The sequence below is a fragment of the Sapajus apella genome, unplaced genomic scaffold, assembly GCF_009761245.1.
Source record: "Sapajus apella isolate SASKATOON/1434 unplaced genomic scaffold, GSC_monkey_1.0 scaffold36, whole genome shotgun sequence".
Taxonomy (NCBI): Eukaryota; Metazoa; Chordata; class Mammalia; order Primates; family Cebidae; genus Sapajus; species Sapajus apella.
Window position 1 is genome coordinate 8,990,071 of NW_022436976.1, and position 20,261 is coordinate 9,010,331.

Consider the following 20,261-nt stretch of genomic DNA (forward strand, 5'->3'; position numbering starts at 1 on the left):
TCTATTTTATATCTGTTATCTTATAATAGATATAAGATAACATAAAAAATATCTATTATCTTATAATAGGTATAAGATAATATATATAAAAAATATATATTTTTCCATTATAAGATAATAGACATTTTAGAACTGTCAGGTTGGTACAAAAGAAATTGTGGTTTTTGCCATGACTTTCAATGTCTATTTCATAGGATCCCACTTCTTATTTTAGAAAAGAGGAAAATGAGATGCAGAAAAGTTAAAAAAAAAATCTTGGGCTAGGTCATGTAGAAAGTGCCTGAGACCAAAGGCAGAACCAGTAGCTCCTACTTCTCTTTCTAACAGCCATACTGACTCCAAATTCTAAGCAGGGGCAATCTACATGGGTTTACTCAGATTCTCTTTCACTGCAGTGCTCTACAGGAAAGGACCTGGGGAAGCATACTGTCAAGTCCATGTGCTGAGAAAATGAGGAACAGTAAGTGGTTGATGATCACACAGGTCACAGGGGTGGCTGTGGAAATGGAACAATCAGAAGTGGAATTAAGGAGTCTCATTCAAGCTGGTAACAATCAATGCTCCTTTCTAGGAAGCTGCTATTGACAGCATTATTAAAGATAACACAAATTGTACTTACTTTCATCACCTCCACAATATGATGACCATCTGTCACTGACTAGTGGAAGTTGTGATAGCTACTTGGATTCAAATGATACCCTCGCTTCACCTGTATTTAGAGTGATTCATGTGGAGTGAGTACTCTGATTTGAACATGAAATATTCTTAAACATATAGCTGCTTTTAGTACCTGTGTCCTACTTATTTTGTTTAGTTAGAAACCGTTCTTCCAGTTGTTTTCAAAAAGGACAACATGAAGCGCTCTTAAACAACTCAGTTAATGGATGTTACACGTTAATATTTGAAAACAGAGCAAGATAACTGAAAAACTATCTTCAGCAATGGTAGAATGAAAAGACCTTTGTTTAAAAGAAAGAGTGATTGGATTTCCTAATAAAATGCCTTTTTTTTTTAATGGAGTCTCGCTCTGTCGAAATAAAATGCTCTTAACAGGAATTTTATTGTATCATTAGGGATGAAATTTCTTGAAACATTGTTGCTCCTGGTAACAGTATTAATATATCATAGCAGGCAACAGACAAAGGATATCATTATCGGCTTGGATAACGATTGAATGGCTTTCATTTTCTTTTAGCATTGGTTTCTTGGTTTGCTGAAAATGGGACTTTCAATAATAGTCTAAGGTTTGACACACAAAATAGAGAGGAAAATATAGACAAATGTACACATTACTGCCTTCTTTCGTTGGATAATTTAACACATAAAACAACTGTAATGATCTTGTTACTCAAAAAAGACAGCAAAATTGGGATGTTATGAAAAGGGGATAGTATGGTTTTCATTTCCCCTATTTTGAATTTTTCAGTTTCTTTTCAGATTTAAAAATATTCTTTCTATAGATGACAGAGAAAGGTATGAACTGAAATACAGAACCCCACAAAAAACACCCAGTGCTACAAGTTTTAGATGCTGAATGGCCTTTTGGAATATTATTTTTAGGTTGGCTCCTTAAATTTAAGTGGGAAAATGATACAAATTGGCTTTGAAGGTACCAGAGGCTAACCATATTACTTTCTGGGACAAGGTTACAGATGTTTTTCCTCCTAGTGGATCTTTAAGTCGAAGTTTTAGGAAAATCCTCCTCCCACTTTGAGTACCCAATAAAGACACTCTTACAATTGCAGGGCTTCCTGAACAGGGAAGGGTGTCTGCAAATAAAACTCCTCCAACTCTTAAACTGCCCCCTCTGAGGAAAGCAGTTTCTCCCTTGTCCTGTCTCTTACGGGGTAGCTTACAATGTAATTTTCATTAAACTGTAAACTTTTAATTTACAGTTTCATTAAAATTAAACTGTAAGGGTTGTTTCATCTCTGAATCTAAGAACAAAACTTAGAAGGTATATGTGTTCAATGTGTATGTACCAAATGACTGAAAACGAAAGGACACTTCCACTTTACCTTTACCATTCTTGCTCATTGATCCACGCTACAAATATTAAATGTCTCCTATAAGTGCCTGCCCTGTATTAAGCACTGAGAATCGAGCTTGAATTCCACCGGTATGGAAAGTGTTCATTACAATGTGTAGGAAGAGCACTGTATTTACTTGGAAAAATATTCTGACAGTATTTGGGACTAGAACTCTTTGAGGGATCTGGGTGTTGGTGGGCTGCTCTGGGTGAGAAGGGGAAGCACAAGTTTTTCAGTTACTCCAGGACAGGGTTGGGGGAGGGAGAGAGGCAGAGAGGGAGAAGAGAGCAGAAGTAGATCCAGGAAAAGGGGGAAAGTTGTATTGTGTAAGATGTGGTTTCTCCCCATGAGCCCTCAAATCCTCTGCAAAGACACGAACCCATAGATAGACTTTTCAATGTGACAGCCACTTGCTTTGCACACAGAAACCATTTATTCTTCAGAACAACCCTGTGGGGTAGCTGCTATTATTATCCCCTCTTTAGAGATAAAGGAATGGAGGCCCAGAGCAGCTGAGTGATGCAGCCAGACGGCTTTGCTAGAAGTGTTGGTGGAGGGCTCCACTGAGGAGGAGACACTGCAGACAGGACTTGAAGGCGCCGAGGGTCAGAGCAATGGTAATCTTAAGAAAAGGCCTGATATACCTATGGGTCACAGGGTGCTATTCAAGGGCCTAATCTAGTCTGGGGTGGGGTCTGAGAAAGCCTCCTTGAGAAAATCATCACGTTTACCCTGAGGCACAAAGTAGAGTCTGGCCAGGTGCAGGATGGGGCCCTATGGAGTTGGGAGAGTGGAGAGAAGCAAAACAGGAGAGGTGTTTTCTAAGCAGAGAGAAGAGCAGGTGGAAACTGCCTGAGGCAGGAAGGTACTCGAGGTACTAGGGAAGGGGAGAGGGGGGAGCTGGTGCCAGTGATGTGGGGGAGGTGACGTTGTAGTAACAGGACCACTGCAGGACAGCAAAGGATTTCGAGCTTTCTTCTATGCTACAGGTACTGGTGGCCAGCCTGCAGGAGTCATGGAAGGTTTTCTTTTCTTTTGTTTTGTTTTTACAGAAAGGCAGGATGATTAGAGCTGCATTCTGTGAGGATCCCCATGGCAGCAGGAGATTCAGGACAGACAGAAAAGGCCAGGGATGACGAATGACAAAGCGTTTGGTGAATGCAGTGGGAACAGAGACAAAGGTTTGGATTCCCAAGGTGCCCCTGGGGAATGATGATCAGTGTGGAGTGTGCGGGCAAGAACATTTCTGCCTGGCTCCCTGGAGAAAGGTCGAGGTGAGAGAAAGAGAATTGGATGCCATTCATAGGAGGCGATATGGGAGCTGTGGGGCAGCTGAGATTCTGCAGAAAGAGAGTTCAGAGAGAAAAGAATAGCAGAGGGACCAAAACTGGAGGCTGACAATTCACAGAGTAGAGGCCATGGATATGACTTATTTATTGGGTGAGTCATCAACATTTATAAGCCAGGAGACTTCACCATTGTTCCTTATCAGGGACAGTATCCTGGAGCTACACGGTGGCTGGCTCCTGGAGGGGAGGTACCATTTACTTCTAGTATACTCCACTTTATTCACCAAGGGCTGTTTTAGAGAAAACAGATTTATTGTAAGGCTGAAGCAGAAACCAGCTTTCAGGGGGTCTCAGGAGGGGAAGAGTTAGTGGGAGTTGAGGCTGTTAGCACAGAGTCTTCTGTTTACGAGCTCAGAGGTAGAGAGGAGAAAGTACATACCTGGAAGCCACTGCTAAGGCTTAGCACTATGCACTTCACCAAGGGGACTTTAAGAGAATGAGGACACAGCACCTGTCCTTGGGCAGTTTCCTATTAGTGCAGAAACAGCACAGTTTGCATCACTGCAGGAAACTAATGCAGAAACACCACTAGCGAGCCACAAAGTCCTGGGCATCCCAAAGAAGGGGTGGCTTCAATCAGCCCCTTCACACCACTGTATTAGCAAACTGAAGATATCTAGCAGTTAAATATTTGTTGTTAGAGGTAGTCACCTCTAAAGCATCTTCTATAGAAAATATTAAGTTGAAAAGCACAGGAGTCATAGTATTTTTCAGAGCAGCAGTAGTAATGTTTCACAATCTTACATGATTCTCGGTATTTCATCTTTCTTGCAATAGGCCAGCTTTTTATAAATCTCACCAGAAAGTTAGGCGGATGAGTTTACATCAGTTATCTGCGTTCTGTGGGTCTGCCCAGAAAGACCACCACCTTACCCTTGTAATTTTGCCTTTCTTTGAAGCTACTCTTAGGTGGCTTCAAATAGTGATTTAAAATGTTAAGTGTTTAGCCTTTTTTCTTTACGGCCCCACGCTTTTTGTCTTTACCCTTTGAGATCATTACTCAGAAGAAAGAAGGTCAGGACTGAGACTAAGATTGGAGAGTCATCCAGATGGAATTGATGTTGAAGCCACATGTGACAATGAGTTGACTTAGGATCAGAGTAAGGAGAGAATGAGAGGAGGGTCAGGACAGAATGGTGAGTACTGCCTACATTCGGGGGTGTGATTACTCTACATCAGTGTCTAAAGTCAAAAGTCCGTGAGTACTGCCTCCATTAGGTAGTGTGATTACTCTACACCAGCGTCCAAAGTCAAAGCTCAGGCAACAGCACTTAGGAAGAAAAGGGGGAGGGTCACCCAGGAGCTGTGTGTTGGGATGCGAGTGGCTACCAGATTGGAGGGATGCCTTTTCCAGGCAACAAGGAAGAAACCTATCCTATGAGTTAGGGGGTCCAGAAGATATTGTAAATTTTAATTGTTAAACAATGTATGGGTTTAGATATTTTTCTTTTATAGCAACATAGGCCCTATGTGCCCTATGTTATATTGTGACTACCTGCTAATTTACATGTGCAATGACTGGAAGAAAAGCAGCAACTATAAGGAACAGATTTATAGCCCTTCCTCTCTGTTTTGTTTTGTACTTTTATTTTTATACCAGAAAGTATGAGACTTTGAGAATGGTGTCATCCTTAAACCTTGTGGCAGCTTGTTGAGCTTCATCCATTAATACAAAGTCCCAGACATTGGCAGGTGATCACGGTGTACTGTTGTCTAAAGGACACAGTGACTTACCTGCTGCAGCCTCTTTGTTTGGAAATAACTTGTTGTCAACTGCCATGCTGATGTCATAGAACACCTCATCCTCATCACGGTCAGCATCAAACTGGGGGAAATGAGGACAGACAAGTTTGAAATGTGAGAATACACAAATTAGTTAATTCAAAAATATAATGAGCATCCATCACACAACTGTATCTCTAATGAAGCAGAACAACAGGAATTAAAGCATTTGAGTCTTTAATCAGGCATTCAGAGAGTTTTAAGCCCAGACCTCCCATTGAACAGAGAAGAGTATTAGGGAGTAAATGTACAGTCACTTATGATTTTAAAAAATGTGTAATATTTTCTTAATTTATGGAGCACATTTTAGAAAAAATAACTGAAATTTACCCTGTGGCTTTCTGACTTCATTTTTCTAATTTGAAAAACATGAAAATATATAGTTCTTAAACAGTAAGAGGAAAGATGTTCTAAGCTTATTGTTAAAAACACACATACACACAAAGAGGCTGGGTGCAATGACTCACACCTATAATCCCAGCACTTTGGGAGGTTGAGGCAGGTGGATTGCTTGAGGCCAGGAGTTCAAGACCAGCCTGGCCAACATGGCTAAACCCTGTCTCTACTAAAAATACAAAAAAATTAGCTGGGCATGGTGGCACATGCCTGTAGTCTCAGCTATCCGGGAGGCTGAGGCCCAAGAATCACTTGAACCTGGGGGACAGGAGTTGTAGTGAGTCAAGATGGCACTGCTGAACTCCAGCTTGGGGAACAGACTGAGACTCTGTCTCCAAAAACAACAACAACAACAACACCTCCAAAACAAATTTCAGATACTATACTAGATACAATATTATAGATGTAGTCTACAAATTCTATAGATTTAGATGTAACAAAAATTATAGATTTAAATATTTTACCATTCTCTAAAATTTACATTTTAAATATTTTAAAATAAGTTATATTTACAAATTCTCGATTTTCCAAGTTTTTCAGTGGTTTGTTAACACATTTTTGTCTCTTTAGTTTTTAAAAATAACTTTACTATGACAAAAACAAGTAATGGGGTAAAGACTTCCTATTCAATAAATGGTGCTGGGATAACTGGCTAGCCATATGCAGAATATTGAAGCTGAATCCCTTCCTCACATCATATATAAAAATGAACTCAAGATGTATTAAAGACTTAGATGTAAAACCCAAAACTATAAAATTCCTGGAAGACAACCTAGGCAATACTATCCTGGACATAGGAACAAGCAAAGATTTCATGACAAAGATAGCAAAAGCAATTGCAACAACAGCAAAAATTGACAAGTGGGATCTAATTAAACTTGAGAGCTTCTGCACTGCTAAAGAAACTACCAACAAATAGAGAACCTACAGAATGGGAGAAAATATTTGCAAACTATGCATCTGACAAAGGTCTACTATCCAGCATCTTACAAAGAACTTGAATTTACAAGAGTAAAACACAACCCCATTAAAAATTGGGAAAAGGACATGAACAGATACGTCTCAAAAGAAGACACACATGCAGCCAACAAGTATATGAAAGAAAGCTCAATATCACTGATCATTAGAGAAATGCAAATGAAAATCACAATGAGATACCATCTCACACCAGTCAGAATGACTATTATTAAAAAGTAAAAAAATAACAGATGCTGGTAAGGTTGTGGAGAAAAGGGAATACTTATACACTGTTGGTAGGAGTGTAAATTAGTTCAACCATTGTGGAAAGCAGTATGGCAATTCCTCAAAGAGTAAAAGCAGAACTATCATTTGACCCAGCAATCCCATTACTGGGTGTATACCCGGAGAAGTATAAATCGTTCTCCCATAAAGACATATGCATGTGAACGTTCATTGCAGCACTATTCACAATAGCAAAGACATAAAATCAACCTAAATGCCCATCAATGACAGATTGGAAAAAGAAAATGTGGTACATATACACCACAGAATACTATGCAGCCATAAAAAGGAATAAAATCATGTCTTTTGTGGGAACATGGATGGAGCTGGAGGTCATTATTCTTAGCAAACTAATGCAGGAATAGAAAACCAAATGCCACATGTCCTCACTTCTAAGTGGGAGCTAAATGATAAGAACTTATGAACACAAATAAGGAAACAACAGACACTGGGGTTTACTTAAGGGGGTCGGGGGAGAGAGGCAGAGAAGCAGAAAAGACAGCTATTGGGTACTGGGTTTAATACCTGGGTAATGAAATAATATGTACAGCAAACCCCCATGACATGTGTTTACCTATGTAACAAACCTTTACATGTGCCCCTAAACAAAAAATTAAAAGAAAAAATAGATAAAACCACAAACAAAAATAAAAATAGCTTTACTGAGTTCTAAGTGATATACAATGAACTGCACATATTTAAAGTATGGTGATTATAACTTTTAAAAATTGACAGGTGGAATTTAATTAAAGAGCTTTTGCATAGCAAAAGAAACTGTCAACAGTGTAAACATACAACCTACAGAATGAGAGAATATATTTACAAACTACGCATCCAACAAAGGTCTAATATCCAGAATTTATAAGAAACAAACAATTCAACAAGCAAAAAAAAAAAAAAATTTAAAAATGGGAAAAAGGCATAAATGCTTCTCAGAAAAAGACTTAAGAGTGGCCAAAAAACGTGAAAAAATGCTCCACATCACTAATCATCAGAGAAATACAAATCAAAACCACAATGGGTTACCATCTCACACCAGTCAGAGGCTATTATTAAAAAGTCAAAAAAAGATAGATGCTGGAGAGGCTACAGAGAAAAGGAAACATTTTTACTGTTTGTGGGAGTACAAATTAGTTCAGTCATTGTGGAAAGCAGTTTGGAGATTTCTCAAAGAACTTAAAACAGAACTACCATTTGACCCAGGAATTCCATTATTGTGTATATATATCCAAAGAAAATAAACCATTCTACCAAGAAGACAAATGCACTCATATGTTCAATTACAGCACTGTTCACGACAGCAAAGACATGGAATCAACCTGGGTCCCCAACAGTGGTAGACTGGATAAAAACAATGTGGTTCATATACACCATGGAATAAGACACAGCCATAAAAAAGAATGAAATCACGTCCTTTGCAGCAACATGGAAGCATCTAGAGGCCATTATACTAAGTGAAGTAGCACAGGAACAGAAAACCAAATACCACATTTTCTCACTTATAAGTGGAAGCTAAACACTGGGTACACAGGAAAATAAAGACGGGAACAACAGACACTGGGACTACTAGAGAGTGAAGGGAAAGAGGGGGACAAGGTCTGAAAAAATACCTATTGGGTACTGTATTCACTACTTGGGTGATGGGGTTGATCATACTCTAAAACTCAGCAGCATGCAACATACCCAGGTAACAAATCTGCACATGTACCCTCAAATCAAAATAAAAGTTGATATTATATTTAGAAAAACAAGTAAGTTTTGACATATGTATACACCCATGAAACCATCATAAAAATAAAAATAGTTAACATATCCATCACCCCCAAGCACTCCTCATGCCCCTTTGGAATCCCTTCTCCTCTCCTCAGGTAACCATTTATCTGCTTTCTGTAACTACAGATTATTTTGCATTTTCTAGATTTTACATAAAATAATACAGTATGTAATCTTTTTTTGCCTGGGTTCTTTCACTCAGCAATATTATTTTGAGATTCATTAATGTTGTTATATACATAGTTCATTCCTTTTCATTACTTATTAGTGTTCCATTGTGTGGATATATTGTTAAGCCCATCCTAGATATCTTTCATCTCAGAGATTGTAGTTTTCAACTCTGAATGTTTGACTTGAGCCTTTAAAAAAATTTCCATGTCTCTATTTAAGCTTTTAAACATCTGAAATATAATTACACTTACTTTTAATGTCTTTCTCTGTTAATTCTAACATTTGTGTCAGTTCTGAGTCAGTTTCAGTTTATTTTTTTTTTTACCTCATTATGGGTGTATTTTCCTGTTTCTTTGTATGCCTGGTAATTTTTTTACCAGATGCCAGACACTGACAATTTGACCTTATTGGATGCTGGATATTTTTGTATTTCTATAAATATTCTGGAATGTAGTTTAGTTACTTGGAAACAATTTCATCTTTCAGGTCCTGCTTTTAAGATGTTAGGTTGGATCAGAGCTATGTTTAGTTTAGGGCTAATTATTCCCCACTGTTGAGCGAAGCCTCTCCCCAATGTTTTGTGAATTATGAAGTCTTCCAGTCTATCTGAAGGACACTGGCGCTATTCCAAGCCGGGTGTGAGCACCAGGTACTGTTTCCTCTAATCTTTTTGGATGGTTTTTTTCTCAGCATCAGGCAATTTCCCCATGTGGATACAGAAGAGCTGGGATTTGAACTTGGGATGACTGAAACTTTTCATCCTACCAGGTGGCATAAGATCATTGTACTAAGACAAAGGCAGCCATTCTACTCTGGTAAGTATTTTTTCTAAAAGCAAGGGGAAAAAAACAGGCAGTCACTAGAATACATACAAGGTGGCCACTGAATATCTGATTAGGACCTCTGCATATTTCCAGAGTTATCTGTGCATTTCTCTCATCTCTGATACTTTTGTCCTGCAAACTCTAGTCACCTTGATTTCTTGGACTCTCAGCTCCATCTTCTCAACTCATGGAATCCACCAGTCTCCAAAGGGTTTCGTTTTTCCTGCACTGTTGCCTGGAAACATCTCCAGGCTCTGCAGGGCTCACTACATTTATTTCCCTTCTACCAGGGACCACTTCATTGCTTGATGTCCAGTGTCTTGAAAACTTTTCTTAAGAAGGTTTTCTTCTGTTTATTTATTTGTTTCATGTGGGAAAGAAAAATCCAGTCTTTTTGATTCTAACTTGGTAAGAGGTGGAAGTCTCAACACTGTAGCTTTTACTCTTTTTTTTGAGATAGAGTCTCGCTCTATGGGCCAGGCTGGAGTGCAGTGGCATGATTTTGGCTCACTGCAACCTCCATCTCCTGGGCTCAAGTAATTCTCCTGCCTCAGCCTCCCAAGTAGGTGGGATTATAGATATGTGCCACCATGCCCGGCTGCCCAGCTAATTTTTGTATCTTTAATAGAGACAGGGTTTCACCATGTTGGCCAGGCTGGTCTTGAACTCCTGACCTCAGGTAATCCACCTGCCTCAGACTCCCAAAGTGATGGGATTACAGGTGTGAGCCACCATGCCTGGCCTGCTTTTACTTTTATTCATTATTATCTTGAAGACATTTCAGAATATTTAAGTAATTTATTCCTTTATATTTTCCTACTGAACTGTTTTATTTGGGAAAAGCCAGTGAAGAAAAAGCTAAATTAGAAAATTATTTCTCTACCTCCCTTTGTAAAATTAAAGCACATCTGTATAATGCTTCAAAGTGCTATCACTATGTCACATCAACCCCTAGGAAAGGTGAGGCAGACCGTCTTATTTCTGCAGTATTTTTTTTCCCATAGGTTGCTCATTTCTTTATTGATTTTTTTTCTTAAAATCAATTAATGTCCGTTATAAAAGCTTTAAATTCACAGTAGGGTAAAAATAGAATGTTTGGAAACTTGTTGCACTTCCCTCATTTAGTTCTACTCCATGGAATTAACGATGGTTAATATTTTCCTGTTTATCCTTTCAGAACTCCATTTATTGGTGAGAATGGTGTCATATAAAACATCTCAGCCAGGTGCGGTGACTTAGGCCCGGAATCCCAGCGCTCTGGGAAGCCAAGAAGATATTGCTTGAGGGCAGGAGCTTGCGATCAGTTTGGGCAACAAAGCAAGATCCCAACTCTTATGTCTTTCCTTATGCTTTCCCTTAGACATTTATTATATTTCTTCCTCTTTTTACAAAACCATTGACTTATCTGTTTATATGTCTTGCCAAATTCCAATGCGAGTGCCAGACTCTTGTATTGTAGGGTAGTTGTTTAAACTTTGCCTGAGGGATTTGCTGACTAGTCTTTTCTTGAGCTACTGTTCTTCATTTTCACTTTTCCTCTCTTTTTCCTGCTCATCCTCCAGCTCCTTTTCCACGCCCTCTCCTTTTGCCTGCATCTCCTCCTCCTTCTTCTCTCCATTTCTGCTTTCTCTTTCATTCATCTTCACTGTAATTTCTATTTGATTGCTCTGGATTTTGATCCCAAGACATAGCTGGTTGTTTCTGTACAACAAGATCTGTGGAATAAAATCAAGTCCAACTTTTTAATTCTGTGATGTTATCACCACCTTCCAGCCCGTGATGATTTAGGCCTGTGATTGTTTCGCTTTGGGTCTCCTCTCTTAGAGGTTCTGTTTTAGTTTTATGTGTTTTGTTTCTTTTTTGAGATGGAGTGTTGCTCTGTCACCCAGTTTGGAGTGCAGTGGCGCAATCTCGGCTCACTGCAACCTCTTGTCTACCAGGTTCAAGCAATTTTCCTGCCTCAGCCTCCCAAGTAGCTGGGGTTACAGGTGCATGCCACCACCCTGGCTAATTTTTGTATTTTTAGTAGAGACGGGGTTTCACCATATTGGTCAGGCTAGTCTTGAACTCCAGCCTCAAGTGATCCACCTGCCTCAGCCTCCCAAAGTGTGGGATTACAGGCATGAGCCACCGTGCCCGGCCTGTTTGATTTTTAGAAGTAAAAAATTCTCAGCACCAGATGGTTTTACCTCAGAAAAATCTTGCATTATCAGGGGCTTCTGAAATATCAGGAGCTCTCTCTGCCTTGAAAAACTTTCTTCTCATACTTCCTGAACAGCATTCTGTCCTGGGTTTCCTTCTAAGTCAATGGTTGCTCTTTCAAAGGTTTCTTTGTTGCTCCTCTTTTTCCTACTGTTCTCTGACCTTCCTTATTTCTAATTTATAGATGAGGAAATATTTACCCAGAGATTTTATGACCTTCTCAAGTCATATAGGTAATAAGCAGAAGAGTCGGGACTTGAACTTGGGATGACTGACACCTTCCTTCTACCACGTGGCATATGATCATTACAGTCAGACAAATACAGCCATTCTGCTCCAGTACGTGTTAACACTGCCCTCTTTTCTAAAAGCAAGGGGAGAAAAGCAGGTAGTGGGAGGGCAGACACAAAGTGACCACGAAGGTACAGTGAGTGCCATCTCAGTGCACTGCTTTCACCTCCACATATCGTGACTGTTTTTTTCTTTCCGGATATCTGTTAATTATCATCAGTCTGTGGTAATATTTACTAAGAGGGGTTTGTTTTTATTTTTCCTTGGACTTATGAGGGATGGACAACAGCACTGTCATTTTATATATTAAACATTTATGTTTTAGCCAGGGTTCCCTAGAAAATGGAGACTAGTGGCTCACACCAATAATCCCAGCACTTTGGGAGGCCGAGGCAGGTGGATCACAAGGTTAAGAGATCGAGACCATCCTGGCCAACATGGTGAAACCCCGTCTCTACTAAAAATACAAAAATTAGCTGGGCATGGTGGCGTGCGCCTGTAGTCCCAGCTACTTGGGAGGCTGAGGCAGGAGAACTGCTTGAACCCGGGAGGCGGAGGTTGCAGTGAGCCGAGATCTCGCCACTGCACTCCAGCCTGTCACCTGGCGACAGAGGGAAAATCTGTTTTAAAAAAAAAAAAAAAAAAAAAAAAAAGAAAAGAAAATGGAGACTAAGGCAAAACTTCCAAGTTAACATTTTGAGGGTGTGTAGGCATTAAGCATGAAGTGGAAAAGGGGAGTGAGTCAAAAGGAGGAGGGCAGTGTTATGAGCTGCACCCCAGCTTCATAAGAAAACTCAAACTGGGAACATGGTCTCCAGAAAGGCTGCATGGAGCTACTCTGTCTCAGGCCCATCTGGTAGGGGGAGGGAGCGAGAGGACTTGAGCTGCTGGCTCCTGCCAGGCTCCTGTCTTTCACTGCTCCAAGTTTTCCTATGGGGAGTTGGGTCCCCCCACTTCTTGGTTGCACTGCGCATCCTCTCTGAGCAGCCACTGGGAAGCCAGGCCCCAGGGAGCAGCATAGCTCCTCAATCTAGAAGTGCTGAAAGCAGCCAACGCCTCTGGAAGTCTGGTCTGCTGGGGTCTAGGTACTAGCTCTGCAGGGGATCCCATAATGGTGAGAATGACGAGGCCCTGCCCTCAACCTTGAAGAGGCTGGCTGGGGTCCTCACCAAGGTTAGGATATGTGGTGACAGTCAGGGCAGTGGCAGACAGGGCTCTCCATTCAAGAAGCAACCGAGGCCAAGGGGCACATGAGGCCAAGTGAGCTACGGGAGGCATGTAAACTGGGCTCAGACAGCTGAAAACACAGCTAGTGTTTGACTGGAGTTTCTGTTCTCCCTTGTAGAAGCTGACTGATGTTGAGTAGCTTATTTCTTAGCATCTATACAATAGCATTGTATGTTATAGAAGCAATCAAAAATATATAGGACATAGTCCCTCAGCCCTAAGGTCTCAAAGAGAGAAGTGAAAGCGACAATTTGCTTCTGTAACATACATGCATATGATCTCTTTCTTTCTCAAACACAAATTTTTTAAAACTTGGGGATGTAGAATGAGGAATATAAGAAACTTTGAGAGTTTCTAGGGGATCTTATATCCTCTGGCTAATTTGAACAAGAATATTTTAATTTCCAGTGCAGACTAAAGTGCCTGATTGTCCAATTTAAGAGGCAAAGATAAAGCACAATTCATGAAATCATTTAACAAGTATTTGTTGAATAACTACTATGTACTGGCTATTCACATGTAGATTCTTCGCCTGACCACTTAACCTTTGGACATAGAACATAGAGCCATGAGGAATGAAAACAACATTCATACAGTCAACTCAACTATGGGATGATGCACATGCTGCTGAAGTCAATTTACTCTCACATCAGGACCACAGAGTTAAGTCAGATTTCATTTTCTACAACATCCCACTTCTACAACTCCAGAGTAGCATGAGACTTTTCTTTTTATTATTTTAGCAAATATTATGGCAAGGAACCCTAAAGAGCATTCTGATTGCACATTATCATAATTGCCACTTAATTGGCAAAGATTTTTACAAAATGATGACATTCGGTGTTGGAGAAGTTGTGTGTATGGTAAAGGAAGAACTGGCTTTGAAATCATCAAACAGTTATCATTTGTCTTTCAAAAAACACATATGTTGATAGTTAACAACCAGGCGCAATCCCCACTTCCCCAAGGAAATGTGGCAATGGTGGGAAGCATTTTTGGTTGTCACACTTGCGGGGGGTGGGGAGGCTACTTGCCAGGGATGCTGCTAAATATCCTACGGTACCCAGGACAGCCATCCTCACAACAAAAATTTATTCCATCTAAAAAAATGTCAGTAGTGACAAAATTGTGAAGCCCTAATATGTATATTAGGCATTCTTGGCTTTAGGATTTTTAAACAGTGTTTTGAAATTCAAGCAGTGGTGTTTCGTTTTGTTTTTTAAAGAAAAAGTTCTGAAGAACAAGAACCTGGGATGTTAACTTCAAAATACAAAGGGTAGAAGGAGCAACAGTGTTGCAGTAGTAGCATAGGTAGAATGATGAGTTTCTAGGAATAAAAACTCATTTACATCTCATGGGTCCGAAAAGGATCCAGGGAGATAAAATTGTGGGGCAATAAACCAGATGATACCCAAACTTGCTCACAGCTCTGAAATTCTGTGATTAGATGGATGCTATGTTTTAGGTAATTGTTAATGTCTAGGAATCTTAAGAAAATCCTTTTCTTATTCCTAAGGACAGAATTAGCAGAGGACATGGACTGCGTAATCTGTTTTATGTCATTTAATGTAAGAGGGCTAGGGAGGTCAATTGGAAATTTCAAAATGAAATGCTCACCAAATTCCTGACTTCACACATGTTTTAATTTGAATAACAAATGCTGTAACAACTTTCAAAAGTCTACAGAATATATCTAGATTAGGAAAGGGAATTACAGCAGAGGGAGGAGAATTATGCACCATCTGAGGAGAAAGCTACAATCATGGTTTGCATTTTTAATGGTGGAAATGAGTTTTTGTTTTCATTTTCTTTTGGCTCTGATTTTCAGACTGCAATTGGCTGCCCTAATCTTCTCCATAGAGACAGGGCTTGCCACATAATGAGCAATGTTAGGTCTATGAAGCATCCTAAATGGACTGAAAAAGGATGGTACCAGTTCAATCTTTCCTCCAAGCTTCTGCTTTTGATTAAACTTAGGTCTGTCTCCCATTTTTTCCCCCTCTCCTTCTTGGTGGTGAAATAAATTGGCTGTTATTAGTATTGTTTCAGTGTTATATATCCCATAAGTGTCATTCTCTAAGAACCAAATGAGCCTCTTGGAGTTCTTACTTCTCCCTTGTCTCATGCCAGAGATTTCAATTACACAGGTTCTCTACCAATGGCGTTTCTTGTTTCTTATGGAGCTCCTCCAACATGCAAATAACTAGCCCTTCAAAATTTCTTTTATATGTCTGGAGACATCCCTCCAAAAGATTGATTGATTGGTGTTCTCTTTGCAGTGACTTTTTCTTCAACTGAAAATTGAAGATTGCACTAAATATACTTTAAAAACTCATGGTGCCTGGAGTGAAATCTGCAGTTATCAGCAATGGAGTAATTATCACTGATATTACTTTGCAGAACCATATTTCTAAAGCTTCATAATCAATGACCAAATTTGAAAGAGAAACACCTAAGTGGACGTGGTGAGTGCGATGGGTGGGGACAATTCTCTGAGATAGCCAAGCCAATCCCATGTTTTGATGAGAATTCCTGTGGTACAGCCCTGCTGAACCAAGCTCTGCAGAACATATTATTATTTTTTTGAAACAGAATGAAAGAAGGACAAAACACGAAAGAAGACAGATCTAAAAACAGACATGATTGTTATGCAAAGGGATGGATACAGAATGCTTGAACGCTGTGGATATCTGAGTAAAAGACTTATTTTCTCAGCCTTCTATACAGAATCTTTGTTCACTGGATATATACAGCACCTAGACAACTTCGTTGGGAAAAAGTCAACACAATAAATAGATACCAGAGAAAATTGTTATAATATTTATGAACTGTTTTATGAAAAAATTTCTCCTAGGACTTGAAGCTTAACAATGCAATAGTGACTTTAATTTATTCTGCTATAGAAACCTAGAAGAGAAGGCTAACTAAAGATAACTTTGATTATTCTTACTACATTAGCTCAGAGAATATTTTTTGGAATCTTCATCAGCACTCAACAACAGGAGCACAAGGTAACGTCATTTACTGAACAACTACTATGTGCCATGCACTGCATTAGAGGTTTTCTTTATACATTTATTATCAATTGTAATTTATAATTCGGATTTTATATGGATTTATTCAATTCCTACAATAACATTATAAAACATTATCTCCATTTTAAAGATCCAAAACCTGAGCCGCAAAGAGATTAAATAACTCGCCCAGCTTATGTAACTACATTGCAGGGTCAGGATCCAAATCCACATTTGTCTGCATCAGACAGATGCAAGTGCCAAGGATGGCAGGATCAGATCTTAGCTTGGCATTTGCAGAACAAGGCAGGGCTTTTGGAAGTAGTCTTAGGATGGACCCCTCAAGAATCCTCAGAAGCCACGCCAAGCCAGGTCTAGATACTCAAATATTCTTTTTTTTTTTTGAGACGGAGTTTCGCTCTCATTACCCAGACTGGAGTGCAATGGCGCGATCTCGGCTCACCGCAACCTCCGCCTCCTGGGTTCAGGCAATTCTCCTGCCTCAGCCTCCTGAGTAGCTGGGATTACAGGCACGCACCACCATACCCAGCTGATTTTTTGTATTTTTAGTAGAGACGGGGTTTCACCATGTTGACCAGGATGGTCTCGATCTCTTGACCTTGTGATCCACCTGCCTCGGCCTCCCAAAGTGCTGGGATTACAGGCGTGAGCCACCGCGCCCGGCCCGATACTCAAATATTCTTTACCTTCTTCCCCATTTGGGGGCCTCAGTAGGGGGTTCTATTTCTCTGCATGATGCATATACCTTGCTTGGTGGCTGTGGCTGTTGGCAGAAGAACTTTCCTTCTGGCCAGGAAATCAGAAGGAGCAAGGGCAGGCAAAGCTGACTGCAAGAGGCAGATGACTTCCTGACTCCTATGGGTCTCTGTGGGTTGGCAGCTTAGAGCTACAGGGAAACTGGCTCCTGTCCAGCAATTCTCTCTGTCTATTGTTGACTCTACTTGTACCCCACAGCAGCCTTCTGAAACCTCTTTGCAAATAACCCTGCCTTTTAGTTTGTTGAGAGGATTGAGGTCATCCAGCATGGATTCTGTTTTTCTCCTCTCATCACTATTCAGTCTCCCTCAGGAATCAAAGGAAGAGTGGGCCTAGCCCCCTTCTAGGCACCTATGTGAGACAGGAGAATGGATTTCTGATATGGGTCATGTCTGGACTGGCACTTCCTAGAAGCTGCTTTGCTTCTGTCCTAGAGCTCCAGCCACCAGGACCCTTACCCAGAGGCCTGGCTTAGCTGCCACTTCCCACAGCCCAACCAGGGCTTTGGCTCCCTGGCCCTTTGGCTGAGAGAAAGCATTCCAGACTCCTTTCCAAGAGCCCCTTGATCTGCTTGTCTCATTAAGGGACAGTGGATTCAACGTCAGACCACTAACAAGAAGAAGGAAGAGGCTAGGTTTTAGGTCATGCAGGAGGTTGTGGTTGACAGAAAAGGGCCCAACAGAAAAGAATCCAAGTCAGTGGTGGCAGTCAGGGTTCAGAACCATTCTTTAGCTGAAGGGAGGGTGGCTGCAGTGGCCGACTGTCTAAATTTTATAGATCCAGGTATTGCCCTGGAGCAAACATCCTTAGCTTGACCAACGTCCAGATCATGAGTAGGTATCAAGTGTCCAATATTCTGCTTGCTAATCTTAGGGCATTATGACAGAACACTTCTAAAATTAAGTTGCTGCAGAAAGCACTTACTTCTAATGGGGATAGCTGAAATAAACCCCTGTGTAGTAAATACTAAGAGGATTTAAGATTTCATTAAGATGATACTGACAAGGTGATACACTGCTTCTCAATCAAAAGTTGACTAAGAGGGATCTGTAGCCCAGAAAATAGGTGATTAATAGATTTTGTCAATTAAATAAACTTTTAGAATATGTCTTGAGATCCACATAGATTGGTATCCAATCTTGTATACCACCTACACGATGCAATTCAATTCAATAAAGATATATTGAACACCTACTTTGTGCCAGGTATTAGACTGGTCATTGGAGATGCAGGGAAGGAAGATTACATCATATTTGCTTTTTGGTACTTACTAAAGCACTAGTGATAACTAAAATACTTTGAAATGACTTGGTAAAGAAAGCATTAATAGGAGAAAATGGAGAAAAATGATATGCTCATTTTAGACAAGTATTACACTGTGCAGTTCCCATTTTTTCTCTACTGCACCAACAGCATTCTGAGCCCAGCAGTTAGACAAATACTCGTCAAGCTGAATTAACCAGAAAATTAAATTAATTAACATACCCTTTTCCCCTTTCTATTTTCTCTTCTCTCCTCCCAGCATTCCAGCAATCTAGGCTTTACAAAACTACAAAGTACTGGGATAGAGATTTAAAGCTTTGCCAAGAAAGCTTCCAAACTAAAGAAATTAGAGCCTCAGAAGTCAAATTTCAGCGTCATGTGACATTGGTACCTCTCCTAATTACAGGCTCCATTCTCTTTCATGCTTGAGTGTCTCCCAGCTACAGAGCCCTAAGTGGTACCCTGAACGCCTGAAACAATCCGCTGTGCTGCCTGAGCAACAGATGTGTGATTAGGGGCTAATTTAGGCCCTGGGAAGATCAGGCTCATTCGATTTTCTTTTGTTATTTTTCCTTCTCTTTCCTTTTATTATTACTTTTTTTTAGTCCACATGATTCATCCTTTAAAAAATTTCTCTCCTGCAATGTTGACTTTATGATGGCCAAATATGGTCAGCTCATAATTATTATAAGATTCAATGGAGATCAAGTGAAATCAAAAAGAACAGCTTAGAAGATGGAAAACTAAGGGGAATGTATCTTGGAGCAGGAACACAGGACATTATGATGAAAGATACCACCAATAAAGTAGAAAGTGCATTTGGATTTTAAATCAAATTGATTTTAATTTTATTTTTTTATTTATTTAGAGACAGGGTCTTGCTCTGTTGCCTAGGCTGGAGTGCAGTGGCATGATTATAGCTCACTGCAGTCTCTAATTTCTGGGCCCAAGTGATGCTCCTGCCTCAGCCTCCTGAGTAGCTGGGGCTACAGGCACGTGCCACCATGCCTGGCTAATTTTTTACTTGTATTTTATTTTTTTGTAGAGACAAGGTCTCACTATGTTGTCCAGGCTGGTTTCGAACTCTTGGGTTCAAGTGATCCTACTGCCTTGGCTTCCCAAAGTGCTGGAATTATAGATGTGAGCCAGTGCTCCCAGCCCAAATTTCTTTTTAGTTAATATATACATTTAATGTTGTCAGTAGTGAGAAGCTTAACATTTATAAAAACATATTTAAACATATTTAATGGGACTAGTGAACGGTCATTCTGGATAGTAAGCTGCCAAAAAACCTGTGCTAATGTTTCCCTCTGTTGGAGCAGTAGACACAAAGTAAGGATGACTTGAGAGAAATAATTTAGTTCAGTCAAACATGGCAACATCTCTGCCTTCATGAAGTTGGAGAAAGAGCTGAGAGACTGATAAGCAAATCATTACCTCATTGTGGGAAGGGCTGGCATGGAGGTGTGCTTGGAGGTTCTGGGGGTCTGAAGGTGGGTATGTGCTGCAATGTGGGGCTTGGGGAAGTTCTAAACAAGCAAAACTAAGCAAGTGAAGAAAGGAAAGGAAGGGCGTACCAGGGAGAGGAACAACAGTGAGATGAAATGAAGATAAGAAAGATGTAGCTTCTTTGAAAGAGATGAGGGTGCCTCTCATCTTTCTTGGGAGTTACATCTTTCTTGGGATTCTCCTTCTGAGAAGGAGAGATGTCCTTTCTTGCTTCTTACAGTTATTTGAAAGCTTTCTTGGGATTTTAACATTTGGTAGCTGACTATTCTCTACCAGTAATCTCTGGACAGGTGTTTGTAGTGAGTGGGTGCTGTGCCACAGGAATGTGACAGATGGGCTCATGTGCATGGCATGAGTTACCATTTATTAAGCATTTGCTATATACGCTAGGTAACAGGCAAAGCATCTTGC

General features: G+C 40.2%; 1 protein-coding gene across 1 annotated transcript in view; it reads right to left on the reverse strand.

The window, feature by feature from the left end:
- The window catches only part of AK5 (adenylate kinase 5), a 298,444-nt gene that overhangs the window by 155,666 nt on the left and 122,517 nt on the right, over positions 1 to 20,261 (reverse strand). Inside the window, exon 7 of the mRNA XM_032296561.1 lies at positions 5,114 to 5,204. Coding sequence (XP_032152452.1) covers positions 5,114 to 5,204 — 91 coding nt within the window. The remainder of the gene's footprint in view (positions 1 to 5,113; positions 5,205 to 20,261) is intronic.